At 47.4% G+C, this 15,542-nt stretch overlaps 1 protein-coding gene across 1 annotated transcript in view; it reads right to left on the reverse strand.

Annotated features, from left to right (window-relative positions):
- Positions 1 to 15,542, reverse strand: part of srgap3 (SLIT-ROBO Rho GTPase activating protein 3) — a 71,708-nt gene that overhangs the window by 15,675 nt on the left and 40,491 nt on the right. The window contains 7 exon segments of the mRNA XM_077014384.1: positions 832 to 859; positions 3,000 to 3,084; positions 3,598 to 3,795; positions 6,680 to 6,781; positions 7,120 to 7,341; positions 10,153 to 10,281; positions 14,265 to 14,450. Coding sequence (XP_076870499.1) covers positions 832 to 859; positions 3,000 to 3,084; positions 3,598 to 3,795; positions 6,680 to 6,781; positions 7,120 to 7,341; positions 10,153 to 10,281; positions 14,265 to 14,450 — 950 coding nt within the window.

Below are 15,542 nucleotides of genomic sequence, written 5' to 3' on the forward strand. Positions count from 1 at the left end.
AAAGTGCTAGCTGACAAACAGACGCTGGTCAGACTGGTCACACTGGGCGGACCGGGAAGACATGGACACGCCGAGCCGCTTTGCACGGGCGCGTGAGCAGATGGTGGTGGCCGCTCACCGGCCTCACCGAGAGACACGGGTGTCCCGTTCAGGACATGCCAGGGACAGCCTGGGGACGTGTTCTCTTTGCTCTCTGCACCGCACCTTCGCAGGGGGCAAAATGACAAATAGGCCCTCCGTCACCCGCCTTCACCGCCGGGTGTTTCAGGGCCGTGTCACGGCTCACGCCGCACGCAAACGGACCGACGAGGACTGTTTCTATGGGAACGGTTAAAGATGGCGCACGGTGGCAGAGGCTTCACCACTCCACTTTCTCCAAAGAGAAGAGAAGCCTGGACTTCCTGCTGAAAAGACACAGCCCCTTTGCGCCTACCGACAAGATCTGAATACACGTCACAGCCCGTCATAGCCTTGTGATTATGACATGAATCATTTATTATTAATTAGCAGTTACAATCTCTCAATATATTTGCCTGTGTCTTAAGGTGAGGAGCGTGTACACCGTGTTCTGAGGATCAAGCTTAAATCCCAGAGTGAACATCTCAACAAACTCCCCCCAACCATTGGTCAGAAAGCCCCCATAATGGACGCTCGGTGAAGAATGAACACAACGGTGCACATCAGCCTCGCTCCTTTTACACTGAAATGCAGCGTCATTTTCCAAGAGAGGAAGTGAGCGGCGTCGCTGCAGATTTTGTGACTACACCTGCTTGTTTAGCTCTGCTTCTCACACAAAGCTTTATCTTGGTGAGAAGATGTGAAGAATCTTACCTCGTGGTTCCACACTCAGCCCTTTCTCCTGCGAGAGAGAGAGAGAGAGAGAGAGAGGATTAATCTGAAATGTCTTTAAGAGTCTGATGTCATGCTATGGGTGTGGAGGTGGGTGAAGTGGCTCTGATGTGAGTGAACCAGGCTACTGTGTGAGAGTTGGGGTGGGGAGTGGGGGTGGTGTAGTAACCCCATCCCTCAGACAAAGGAGGGCAGCGGTCGCTGTAGGAACCCTAGCACATCCCTGTGGGGCGCAAGATAGCTCAGAGGGGAGAGACAAAGGGGGGGTGTGTTTAGTGAGTGTGCATTATGGTCATTTAACTGAGTGATGCATGAGATGGCTCCGTTTGTGGGGGTGTGTGGACATGTGGTCATTTAACTGATGAATGTGAAGCTGTGTGTGTGTGTAGTGATTTAACCGAGTGATGCATGTGATGCTGTGAGTGTGTGTGTGTGTGTGTGTGTGTGTGTGTGTGTAGTCATTTAACTGAGTGATGCAAGTGACAAATCAATAAGTTCTATGTCCAAACCTGCCGATATGAAAGAGACTGAAGGGAGTTATGCTGCATGGACACAGAGACTCACAGCTCAGCCTGATGTTCCATAATCAGAATTATGCTAATGAGCAGTGGAGGCGTGTCCCTGCTGCTAGGTAACTATTCATCATTATGCAGGGGATAGTCTTCGGAAATGACATCTATAAATCAATTGTGGGCCAAGCAAGCTGTTTAAGTACTGAACCCTGTATCAAAGACCAGCCTGTGTGATCTAGACTAAGTTGCTGTATTTATGTCACTATATCATCATCTATCAAAACCGACTTTTCAGAATCAATCCCAAAAAAACAAACAAACAAAAAAAAAAAAACTTCATAGTAGTGGCAGGATATTGAAGGTAAGCTACTGTGAAGGCCGTGAAGCCCTCATACAGAACCAAGCACACCTTCCCTGTCTGCGCAGACGAAACGCTGCAGGAACACCACCGACAGCGCACGCAGACAGTGTGCACAGAGACACAGAGGTGTGTGCAGACATGGGTGTGTGCGGAACCAGGTGTGCACTGGTGGGTGTGTGTGGAAATAGTGCATACACACACAACCTGCACATACACAGTTCCCTCTCCAGCAGAACAGCTCAACACCCCCCCCCCGCCGCCCCAAGATGCTCATTTGTTCTGACGCTGGACGAGGACAAACACGTCCCCCGAGCAGACATTCTGGAGTGAGCGGTTGAGATGGGGGCGGACTGTAAAGACCGCTCAGCTCTTCAGGAGCCTGGAGCACATCCAAGCTAATTTATTACTGTTTCACATCACTCATTCATATGCACATACATTTCCATTAGGTGGCCAACACCATAGCAACTCTGGTAACATTAATAGAGCAAACTAAGCCCAACAGATCAGTTCATGTAATCCATAGGGCAATTAGGTCGATAATTAAAAGCATAAGGGTAACGGCAACCGCTATATGTCAGATATTAAAGTACCAAAACACCCACAGTCTGACAAACAGATGACCTGCCCTGTGTGGTCTGCGGTTCAGCCCAGTGCAGGACCTGGGAGGGAGTGGGGGTGGGTTGGGGATTAGGGGAGGGTTTGTAGGGGAACGCTCGCGCGCCTCTGGCCTCAGCTGGGACGTCCCACCAAGCACCTTCATTAGATTAAGACCCAGTGCACCAGCAGCTGCCCAAAACAACACTGATGAATGATTGCGCGCCAACTGCCCGTGTCGGAGGTGATGAGGTCCCTCAGGAGCTGTGGACAGCAGCATGAGAGCTGTGTCTCTACACGGGGCTGACAGAAGAGAGCCTCTACACCTACAGGGGCCTCCCCACCTGAACTGTAGAGGACAAGCAGGCTGGGAGTGAGGCACGGCGGAACATTCCGGAGACGACGCAGGCGCCAGCTCTCCTAATGGCCTGTTCTCACAACAGGCACTAAGCGCTGCCTCATTGCTCGCACTAAAAGGATCATGGGTAAGAATCCGCCACGCCCAAACACTGGACCTTTCCCGCCGTTTCACAATGTGAGACTTCCTCACATTCGCAGGTAAAGTGGCCGCTTCAAAGGCCGTATCGCCACAGCGAGCGCTGCCATAACGAGAGAGCCTCGTGCGATGCCTGACATTTAGCGTTGGGCGTGTGGAGAGGGCTCGTTGCGCAAGCACTCACCTTCGCCGAGCGTCTGCTTCAGCAGGTCGTGCTTAGCCTGCAGTTTGATGACAAGGTTGCTGCCGTTCAGGTACTCTTTGAATTTCTGCGAACGCAAATGAAGGCATCAGCAAGACGATAATTGTTACAGGACCCGACCGGCACGCGAGAGAGTCGTCAGTTATGGAGGATAAAGAGCAGATCTGGTTACGTTTGTCACGCCGACTAATTCAATCTGCTCGGAGATTTTAATTTCCGCTGGACCGGTAAGACAAACGTGAGGCAATATGCTGAGTGTTTTATGATTCCACGTGTGATAGCTCATGCTGGGTGGACTTTCATTTCAGTCTGTCTTCTCAACACTGCGTTTTAGGATTAGATAACAAAACTGGCACCTCACAGATCAAATAAGAAATAAGCCAAGGACAAAAAAACAAAGGCTACACTAAAGTTCAGATGTTTTTAACTGTGTTTTCAGCATCAGCTTATTCCAAAATGCACAAAATGACCACTAATTTGCATGAAAGCATTAGCAACACCTATGCTGCCCAATCAGAGATGGCCAAATATGAACACGGCCAATCGATGGGGCTTCAAGGGCCACAGCAGACACACTCACGGTGAAGTAGAAGACCTCCGTCTCCTGCTGGTTGGCCCTCCGCTTGGCGATGTTCAACTTGCTCATGTAGCCCTCAGAGGCTACAGACTTGATGGACTCGGTGGACCTGCTGTGCTGGAAGGCGTCGGACACGTCAAAGTCCTCCACCGTGAGCATGTCCTGCAGGGTCTGCATGGTGGCATCTAGAGTCTTGCGAACCTGGCCAGAAGAGAGCACAAGAACTGTCCAATCACCAAAGGAGCTCGGTTCGCCCACCAACGGACCAGACTGCAACCTGTTTAAGGAATCAAGGTGTGTTTGTCCTATGAAAAGGCTTTGGTGAAATCACTTTTCAATATCATATTATTTAAAGCTCTTACAAGAAGTTGGCATTGCTTCTTTATAATCTTTGGACAACCCAAGTCATTAAGGTGCTGCTTATCCGAGTCGTCTAATTTGATCCTCTGCATGTTTACACGAGAAATTAATTTTGCCACTTCATGAAAGCAAAACAATTCACCTCGATAGGGAGCAGACACATTCAGGGTCAAGCATGCGAGCTTGGCTCCAAATCTGTTTGCATAATAAATGGAGCCTCGCGTGACCTTAGAGTGCACATTCAGACGACTGACGGTACCTGGATTCTGAGCAAGGGATCGTGGGACAGATTTGTAAATGACCCCAGAGTTGAGCATCGATCACATGAACAGCAGAAAATGAGTTCGGTCTGCCTGCCACTGGGATGATATGTAAAACTGCCTCAGGACCCTATTGTGGGGGCCTCAGATTAATGTGCCATATTTCTACCATGGAACAAATTGTCCATTACAGGCTGGTTATGAGACACAGAGTGATAAGGGCTGAATGGAGCCATCAATACACACAGGAGGGGGCTATAATAGAGTCCATTTGCACCTGTGTACGCTTAGCAGAAAATCTGGGCAAACCACCTTCTGCTCCCCACGAGCAAAGTACCACCTCTGCAGAGGCAATAGAGACCTGCATGTTTTACCTCAACGAAAAACACCATTAGCAGAATTGAAAGCTAAAAATAAGAACCGTTGCTTCCCAGAGAAGGTGGACTGAATACAGAAAATTAAACAAGCGTGGCCTCAGTGCTTTTTCTGACCTTTTTTAGAAGGTACAGAATGAGACAGAGGCAGAGACAGAACGCAGACTCCTGCCTAAGGGCCCTCTGTAGAGCGCAGACTCCTGCCTAAGGGCCCTCTGTAGAACGCTGACTCCTGCCTAAGGGCCCTTGATAGAACATAGACTCCTGCCTAAGGGCCCTCTTTAGAATGCAGACTCCAGGCCCAAAGGCTGTAGAGGACATAACAGCATGGCTCACAGTAGTGAAAGTCCGGTATTACAAGCACAGTATACAACCTACTTTACATGTCAATGTGGGTGTTTGTAGACATACCTGAAGCTTCCGGAAGCATTAGCTTAGACCCCGAAGAGGGTCTAATCAGATCATTCCCAATTCTATATATGCTAGGGTTAGATTAGGATTGCTTTAAATACAGACTAGGAAAGATGCACTTTTTGTTACTTTCTTTGCATGGACACCGTCCTGGTTCTCTCCAGAGTAACACCCACACAGGGCTCACTTACTGCTTCTTCATACATAGCGTCTTTAGCGTCCATGTTGCCTTTTGGTGATTATTACACCTGGTGAATGCTGTTTTTGTGTCTGTGTGCGTCTTTGTTGCCACACCCACTCTGCTGCCTAGACCAAACACTACCAGGTGGGCGTGTAACAAGGACGTTGATCTACCAATCAGAAGGTTGTGGGTTTAAATCCTGTCTCTACCCTGCAGCCATTGTTGGACCATTGAGCGAGACCTTTAACCCTCTCAGCTCCAGGGACACTGTACGACTGACCACAGCATCCCAGAAGCTGGAGTATGTGGAATACTGCAATTCACTGCTTCGTAGTTGTACTGAGTGATGAGAATAAAACCTTTATAGTAGATTACAAAAGTACAGCCTAAAAAAAAAAGTTTATTAAAATGTGTCATAATTCTCTTTAGTTTGACAGCTGCATTTTTCTTGCCCTTTAATTCCAGGCAACTCTGACAGTGGAATTGGCCAGTTTCTGAAATACCTGTGCTATAATGTTGCGTTCAACCTTGAGGTGCACTGCTGAGTCACGCATTCTCAGCTTGATTTGGGACACATGACGTGCAGAATCATAAACACTCCTCTTCCAAAATTCAAAATTAAACTGTATCCAAACGAGCCATCCCTGGTCTATTTAAATGCAGTTTAAGGCTGCATTCAGAACTGTTAGCATTGCGTTGATCAAAACAAATCCTGATGTGACTGCTGTTTGTACAGTTCATCAAGTGAGAACGTTTCAGACTGTGATTACTGAGAACCCTTGAGCAGGTCTGTCTGAATCCACTTCCATATGGACTCTGGTGCAGTACATTTGAAGTATGAACACAATATGAACTAAAGGCACCACAGGGAACAAACACAGGAAATTATGTCTGCGGTTGCATCATGTGACAAAGTGGTATTAAAAAAATAAAGTGGTATTAAATAAAAAGTATTTTACAGCTTCTTACAGTAGAGGAATTCCTTGCACCATTTTGCCTACTTAACAAGATTTTACCTGGTAAAAATACCACCCAACATACACATAGCCCATCTTAGCTTAGAGTAGAGCTTGCTCTCGTGTGGTTGGCATTAACCAAATTAATAATGCAAAATAACAAATCCATCATAAAAGCTGTTCAATCAGGATGTTAACGCATCAAATATGTCATCGCGAAAGATAAGCGAACCAACAGTACAAAGCAACGGTGTATCATTTCCTGCTTTGGTGTGGAATTAATTACAAATAATACAACCTCAGATGGTCTCAGTAAACGGTGAAGGTTGGCATGGATCTGAGCTTTGAGCTGCTAGCATGGCAATTGGCTCTAAGGTGCATTAGCTCTAAGTGGCTCTGAGGTGTGTCGGCACTGCTGTGGGCTCTGATGTTTAATAGCGTGGCCTAGGGGCTCTTGGATGTATTAGCGTTCCTCTGGATCGTGAAGCGTGTTAGCACGTGGGCTCTGTGGAGGGTATTTTTTCTGGTTCTGGTGATCCTCACCTCCTCGTTCTCGATCTTCAGCGTGGCTAGGCGGGACTGCAGCTGATGGTAGCGCATCAGCAGCTCTGTCTGAACCGGCTGCTGCGCACTCACCTGGCACACCTGGAACACACACACACACACAGACACACACACACACACACACACACACACACACACACACACACACACACACACTTGAAGGCATTGCAATACCATAATAATATAATAGTCAATTCAATGGTGGAGAAAACCCTTGAAATGTTTAACCATCTTACGATGTTTTGGAAAACGGGGCCCATGCTAATCTCTTCCTAATTCATGACTACATAACCTCAGGTCGACAGCTCCTGCACTTTAAGGCCTCAGCTTTACACATAAAGGTAACAAGGTGTCAATACTGGTTCACACGGAGCAGCGATCCCTCGCAATAACAGGCACACGCTGCACAGAAGTCTCACCTCGTCTCCCATGTGAGGCAGATACTCGAAGCGCATGGGCGGACAGAACACCTGGTTGTACATGTCCATGATCTTGTGCTTGTCACTGCGGGAGTCCAGGTTGTCCACGGCGTTCTCAATGAGGTCCAGGCCTTCGTGGCGAGATGTCTCCAGGTTGTACTCCGCTGACAGATAGGTCCTCAGAGTGCGGGCCAGGCTGGCGTGATAGCCGAGGTCACAGCACTGCGGTGGGCCAGAGAGGGTGATGAGAGAGGAGGCCACAGCCACACAGCAAGACATTATAAGCAGAAAGCAGATTCTATTTTCTCTGTGGTAACAGGCTGCAATAGGCATTTCAGTTCCATTTCATTAGAGAGAAAAGAAAAGCTTTGGAGGATAATTAGTTTTGACGTTTGTTTACTTAAAAGGAAATGCCTGAAAAATGCAGCTTATCCGTTAAGTTAAGTTTTTTTCTTTTCTATTTTTTACATGACTGCTGTACATTTCTCTCAGTAGTAGTGATGTTAATGAAAGGTAAGCGTGCGTTGTGGGCCGCATCAATCATGTCTGGACGGCAGCACGTATATAATTAGATCCGATGAAATGGACAAGGTGAGTCAGAGTGCTACACCTGCTGCAAAGTGACACAGATAATGCAACGGTGTAGACGTACGAGCACAGTGGGATATGTAGTCTAATTAGTTTCAGTGTTAAAAAAAAGCATCATAAACTAACCTCATTTAGCAGAACATGGCAAAAGTTTAAAACATGCTGCAGGCTAAGGAACACGTCTGTGAATCATTACACGGTCATTTAATGAAGAGGAGTTAGTTAGCTCTCTACTCAGCCATAAATCCATCCATTAGGTTCAAGGAGATGTCTGGGAAGAGAGTACTGGGGCTTATTTGAATAACCTAATTATAAGATACTGTCCACTTCAGAGGTCCGGCACTGGGAATTTCCAAAAGCCCAATTTTAATACAACATGTACTATAGTCGTACTGTGTAAATGAGTAGTATTATGCGTACTATGATGCCAACGACCTGAAAATGCATCATGCAAATGAAGAGGTTTATTCATGCAAATGAACTGATTTATTCATGCACATGAACTGATCCCAAGCATTATTATTACAGACTATAGTTGTAATTAGTAACAATGTGAGTGTGTACTCTTAATGTTGCACGTCTGTCTGCTGTGTTGACATCTCATCACTCTAACGCCATGTCCCTCACGCAGAAGCCAATCGCAATGGAACGAGCAAGATGGTAGCAGGCAAGCAACCAATCGCAGGGCTCCGCAAACGGCAATATTTGGGGACAGTGCCAGTCATACTGCCACCTGGTGTTTAAAAGAGCAGGATAAGGAGATATTATACACCAGCTTGAATTCACTCAATCTCCCTTTGGCATGAAGTGTGCACAACAGCATATGCACCCAGGATGCAGCTCTGGGTGTGTGGGCTGCTGCTCTCCTGTCTGGGCTTTGTTCATGAACAGCGTCCCCCACGGAGCAGCCCCGGATCTTTAATAAAGACCGCCGGGACCTGGGGAGGGAGCGCAGTGCTCAGCACCATCAGATACTTTTATGGAATGTGGGAGTGAAATCCTGGAGACTGGAATCTCGCGACGTTCCCTAGCGCCCAGACCAGCCTCCAAGCTACTGGAATTCTGGTTGCCCGAGCGTATCCTCATGCTGTCGCCACACGTCTAACAAGATGTTAGAAAAAAGTGGTTTTTAATTACTAAAAAAATTAATAAAAAAAAAACCCAAAAACCATGCAGACGCCAATTTCAGTGTTCAGAGGTGGGATTTGTAGCACAACACTGGCTTAGTCTGGACCCAGGAGCCAGCAGAAACCCTCCTTCATGCAGGCTTACTGCATGAAACACTCCCTTATACAGACCCTCAGTCTGAAACCCTCCCTCATGCAGGCCCTCAGTCTGAAATCCTCATCCACACGGGCCCTCAGTCTGAAATCCTCATTCACACGGGCCCTCAGTTTGAAATCCTCATTCACACGGGCCCTCAGTCTGAAATCCTCATTCACACGGGCCCTCAGTTTGAAATCCTCATTCACACGGGCCCTCAGTTTGAAATCCACATTCACACAGGCCACCCGCTCAGATGTGGTTTGATTAACTACACAGTTCCATGTCCTGTGTTATGGAATTACCAGACTTAGAGTCTGTAAGTGGCCCACCGCTCCCATCCACCTCTCTACGGTAGCGGCGCAGAAGACGTCTGCCCTAAATATGCCACCATGAGCCATACTCCAACAAACGGGTGAGTGACAGTGTTTCTAGGTGTATCTGTGTGTGTGTTCTGCTACCTCAGGAGATCAGTGCTTTGAACGGTGGCAGGCAGCAGTGCAAGGCTACACTCACATTCATATAGGTGAAAACCCAGAGATTGGAATAATCTATTCAAAACATCAATGCTAACTCTCACACAACCATAACCTCCCCCCAACCCAAGCACACATGCGCACGCACGCACGCACACACACACACACACACACACACACACACACACACACACACACACACACACACACACACACACACACGTGTGTGTGTGTATACGGACACACACATACAAAAGTGAAACAATAAGTAGACAAAGAGGACAACATGGGAAACCCTTGAGTGTTTTGACATGTTTTGGGAAGAATGAGGATTTATGACGAGAAGATTACTGCGCGGCCAGGCATAACGGTAACTCTAGAGGCCAGATTGCAAATAACCAATATCAAAAAGCAGCGAAGCTTGTTGCCAGGTTACTGGCTATAAACTTCTAATACATATCTATTGGGGCTGTAATATGCTGCTATGGGAGAACAACATGGCTAATCTGAGCTGGTTATGATGAAATCCACATTCAATATTTGGAAGACACAACTGACTCAGACCAGTGGGTGCGAGACCAAATACCCACAATGCATTGAGAGACAGATGGAGCGGGGTCCTGTGCAGTTCAGCTGTGTTAAACCAACACGTACAAATCCCAGCTGAAGCATGCAAGCAAACAGGAGCTTGGTGCTACACACTCACATCAATCATATCAGAGACGTCGTGGATGTAGTACTTCGCCACCACTGCGTTGGTGGCTGCCAGGTTCAATAAATAGTCGTTGCGAGCCTTCGTGCATTTGAGCTTGTTTTCCGAGTACTTGGCTTGTCTCTAGAGGAGGAAGTGAGAAGAAAACAGCGTTACTGGTGAAAAAGTAGAGTGACTAGAGTGTGAACAGGTGAATTGCAAGTGTTCTTAGCCTCTCCTGCTGTCACACTAAAGCTAAACTACTTTCCTGTAGCTGAAATCTTTATCTTCCATACGTTCACTTACCCCAAAACCTTTCATTTTGTTACCAACAGCTACAATAAACACATTGGGCACCTGCTCTGTTTACCAGGAGCACAGTCCACAGTCGGGCTCTCCGCAGGCATGAGTGTTCTGTGTGTTGTGGGTGTTGTGTTCTTTATCAAACCGAACAAGCTATGGACATTGCTTTAAGGCCATTAGAAACCTAAGTACCTAAGTACACGACTCCATTGAAAAACCGAATACTCAAAAACCAAATTCCATTCAAATTATGTCAGAGATGCACTAAATTGCCAAAAGTCCATCCAAATGATCGGAATCAGGTGTTCCAATCACTTCCATGGCCACAGGTGTATAAAATTAAGCTCCTAGGCATGCAGACTGTTTTTGCAAACATTTGTGAAAGAATGGGTCACTCTCAGGAGCTCAGTGAATTCCTGCCTGGAACTGTGATAGGATGCCACCTGTGCAACAAATCGGGTTGTGAAATTTCCTTGCTCCTAAATATTCCACAGTAAATTGTCCACATTTTGTCCACATTTTCTGTATTATAAGAAAATGGAAGTTTTTGGGAACGACAGCAACTCAGCCATGTAGTGGTAGGCCAAGTAAACTTACGGAGCGGGATCTGCGGATGCTGAAGCGCATAGTGCAGAGGTCGCCAACTTTCTGCAGAGTCAGTCACTATCAGATTAGCTCAAGAACAGTGTGCAGAGAGCTTCATGGAATGGGTTTCCATGGTCTAGCAGCTGCATCCAAGCCATAAACGAGTGCAAAGCAAAGTGTCGGATGCAGTGGTGTAAAGCACACCGCCACTGGACTCTAGTGGAATGACTAATCGCGCTTCTACATCTGATGGACAAGTCTGGGTTTGGCAGTTGCCAGGAGAATGGTACTTGTCTGACTGCAATGTGCCAAGTGTAAAATTTGGTGGAGGGGCAATAATGGTGTGGGGTTTGTTTTTCAGGAGCTGGGCTTGGCCCCTTAGTTCCAGTGAAAGGAACTCCGAATGCTTAAGCATACCAAGACATTTTGGATGATTCCATGCTCCCAACTTTGTGGGAACAGTTTGGAGCTGGCCCCTTCCTCTTCCAACATGACTCTGCACCAGTGCACAAAGCAAGGTCCATAAAAACATGGATAGCAGAGTCTGGTGTGGATGAACTTGACTGGCCTGCACAGACTCCGGACCTCAACCCAATAGAACACCTTTGGGATGAATTAGAGCAGAGCCAAGCCTTCTCGTCCATCATCAGTATGTGACCTCACATATGTGGTTTTGGAAGAATGGTAAAAGATCTCGATAAACACACTCCTAAACTTTGTGGACAGCCTTCCCTGAACAGTTGAAGACACATATACAAACATATATACACCTTGCAAGGTACACCTTTGCTAGTACCAGGTTGGACCCCCTTTTGCCTTGAGAACTGCATGAATCCTTCGTGGCATAGATTCAACAAAGTACTGGAAACATTCCTCAGAGAGTCTGGTCCATATTGACATGATAACATCACTTCATTGCTGCAGATTTGGTGGCTGCACGTCCATGATGCAAATCTCCCATTCCACCACATCCCAAAGGTGATCTATTGGACTGAGATCTGGTGACTGTAGAGGCCATTCAAGTCGTGTTCAAGAAACCAGTCTGAGATGATTCACGCTTTATGACATGGCGAATTATCCTGCTGGAAGTAGCCATCAGAAGATGGGTACACTGAGGTCATAAAGGGATGGGCATGGTCAACATCAATACTCAGGTAGGCTGTTGCGTTGACACAATGCTCAATTGGTACTAATGTGCCCAAAGTGTCCAGGAAAACATCCCCCATACCATTGCACCACCACCACCAGCCTGAACCATTGGTACAAGGCAGAATGGATCCATGCTTTCATGTGGTTGACGCCAAATTCTGACCCTACCATCCGAATGCCGGAGCAGAAATTGAGACTCATCAGACCAGGCAATGTTTTTCCAATCATCTATTGTCCAATTTTGGTGAGCCTGTACGAAATGTGGCCTCAGTTTCCTGTTTTTAGCTGATAGGAGTGGCACCCGATGTGGTCTTCTGCTGCTGTAGCCCATTCGCCTCAAGGTTCGACGTGTTGTGCATTCAGATATGCTCTTCTGCATGCCTCAGTTGTAACAACTGTTTGAATTACTGTTGCAGTTCTATCAGCTCGAACCAGTCTGGCCATTCTCCTCTGACCTCTGGCATCAACAAGGCATTTGCGCCAACAGAACTGCCGCTCACTAGATATTTTCTCTTTTCCGCCAGCCAGTCTGGCACCAATAACCGTGCCATGTTCAAAGTCACTTAATTCACCTTTCTTCCCCATTTGGATGCTTGGTTTGAACTGCAGCAGATCGTCTTGGCCATGTCTACATGTCTTAACCCATTGAGTTGCTGCCATGTGATTGGCTGATTCGACATTTGTGACCAGTTGGACAAGTGTACCTAATAAAGTGGCCGGTGTGCCACCCACCTCAGGCAGTATTTGAATTCAGATTTTTAAGTCTTTGGTTTTGTAAACACACACAAGAAATAAATTTTCCTCACATTTTTGGAGCACAAAAAATACACATGAGCCATTACACATCCATTTACACGTGATCTATTACACATCCATTTACACGTGATCCATTACACATCCATTTGATCAGAGGAAGTGCATGAGAAGATTTTCTAAACCTCATTTGCTAATTATTATGGAAATTGCATGAGTGAGTGAATTAAGTACTGGTGCTGCTCAGCTTCAGCTGCCTCTTAAGGACTCTTGTGGGCTAAGGAAGGAGGGCGCAGAGGGCTAGGGAAGGAGGGCGCAGAGGGCTAGGGAAGGAGAGGGTAGAGGGCTAGGGAAGGAGGGCGCAGAGGGCTAGGGAAGGAGAGGGTAGAGGGCTAGGGAAGGAGAGGGTAGAGGGCTAGGGAAGGAGAGGGTAGAGGGCTAGGGAAGGAGAGGATAGAGGGCTAGGGAAGGAGAGGATAGAGGGCTAGGGAAGGAGAGGGTAGAGGGCTAGGGAAGGAGGGCGCAGAGGGCTAGGGAAGGAGAGGATAGAGGGCTAGGGAAGGAGAGGGTAGAGGGCTAGGGAAGGAGAGGGTAGAGGGCTAGGGAAGGAGGGCGCAGAGGGCTAGGGAAGGAGAGGGCAGAGGGCAAGAGCAGGGTGCAGATTTAGGCCTGGCGGGGACAGTGGGGACATAGTGGGGGCACAGAGCATCCAGGGCTACAGTGGGTATTAACAGTGTGCACCCAAGTGCCTTTATTCACACCTTGTACACTGTGAGGGAGGTGGTGGTCTTGGAGGGCAGAGAGAGACAGACAGGTTGGCCAAAAGCGAAAGCAGAATTTAATTCACATGAAATATCACCCTAGCTTGAGATGCACAGACAGTCCGTTATAACCACATTATGCTTCACAAGATCTTAGAATGCTGACCAAAGGTATGCACCATCTTATGAATTAGAGACATAAATTAGAGTCTCGCTGTCCGCTGAGATCGCAGACCTGAAACGATGTATTTGGTGTGTGAGTGGCTAGTGGTTAGTGGCATGAATTCAGAATAAAAAATTATATATATATATATAATATATATTTTTTATATAATAAAAAATTATATAATAAAAAATTATATATATATATATATATATATATATATATATATATATATATATATATATATTCAGACAGACCAGGAAACCTTCGACATGTCTCCTGCCTTAGGGCTACGCCGAGCACACTCACTTCCTGTAGGGGTGTGTAGTGGTGGACCGGACGCAGCCCAGACCCGGCAGCAGGGCCAGGCGGGTGGGCGGAGCCGTGCGTGCCACAAGCTCCTCCCCACTCACCTTTTCTTTCATCTTTTCGATCTTGCGGACGGAGCTGCGGCGCTGGGCACGCTCCTCGTGACGCAGCAGGTTGACGTTGAGCTCGCCGGAGCGGCCGAACTGCTTCTCCTCCTGCTTCTCCGCGTCCTTCAGCTTACTCTCGGCGCTGATGCTCTCCGTGTGGTACATGTGGTACGTCTTCATCACCTGCACGGGGTGGAAAAGTGGAGCGGTGAGTGGACATGGGGTCACCTGAGCTCAACCTGAGGCCCGCATGAGGAAGATGTCTGAAAAATTAATGAAGTCTATGTTTGGCGATAGACAGCGAAATACACCAGAAACCAAGGAGGACGAGCTCATAGTGGTCTCCATGGTGATTACCTGAGGCAGTGTAGAATAACAAGCTGACAGTGCGGCGTTTGCCCCCAGCACAAAGACAGCGATTTGGAACGGTGATGATAATGAGTGAACAAAGGAGTCGATCACGCACGCACGTACACACTCGGTTAATTGCTGTCGCTGAATCGGATACAGCCGTTTACGGCGTTCTGATGATCCGTCTCAGGACGGAGGTCTGCGCGTAGAGCCGCCGTCCCCTCCGCTCACGCTCAGCTGAGACTGACCGGCTGAAACCCGGGGCTCCCTGATCATGTCTGCGGCTGCACTTTTTAAAAGTGTGGCGAAGAAATCCTGTGATAACCACATCTCTGTAAAAACTGCACTTAACGTATGAATCCTTTTCATGACACAAAAAAAACAGCTAAGAGCAAATAAAGCAATCGTCTGCAATCAGACCGAGCATTTAGGATGAAACTGCCATGTTCCTGCAGGGGAGATGAGGCTCAGGTTCTTGAAATCAAACACCTTTGTTGCTGAAGAGCCCCACAGGGCCATGTAAAGGGCCCCACAGGGCCAGATGAAGGGCCCCGCAGGGCCAGGTGAAGGCAGATCAGAACTGTTCTCTCCAGCAAAGTACAGGCCAGAGAACAAATGTGGCAAAGCAAAGAAGTACAGTAATCCCATGCCTCTTCAGCTCAGGATTCGCAAACGCTGCTGTGTGTAGAGATTCCAGACCACAGCTGGACATTCCTGATCTCCACCACCGTACGGCGATGCCCTTAACTATCTCTAACTCACATATTCAATTCAAGGGCTTTGCAATTAGCTCATGAATTGCACCATGTGTTTTAGCCCAGAAGAACCAAGCTTAGATCTACTGGCTTAATCAGCAGTGAAAGAGCCTGAAGGTGCCAGGCCAACAAGACTTTGACTGAAAGGCAGTTTGATCACTAAGCCACT

The sequence above is a fragment of the Brachyhypopomus gauderio genome, chromosome 8, assembly GCF_052324685.1.
Source record: "Brachyhypopomus gauderio isolate BG-103 chromosome 8, BGAUD_0.2, whole genome shotgun sequence".
In the NCBI taxonomy this organism is placed as follows: Eukaryota; Metazoa; Chordata; class Actinopteri; order Gymnotiformes; family Hypopomidae; genus Brachyhypopomus; species Brachyhypopomus gauderio.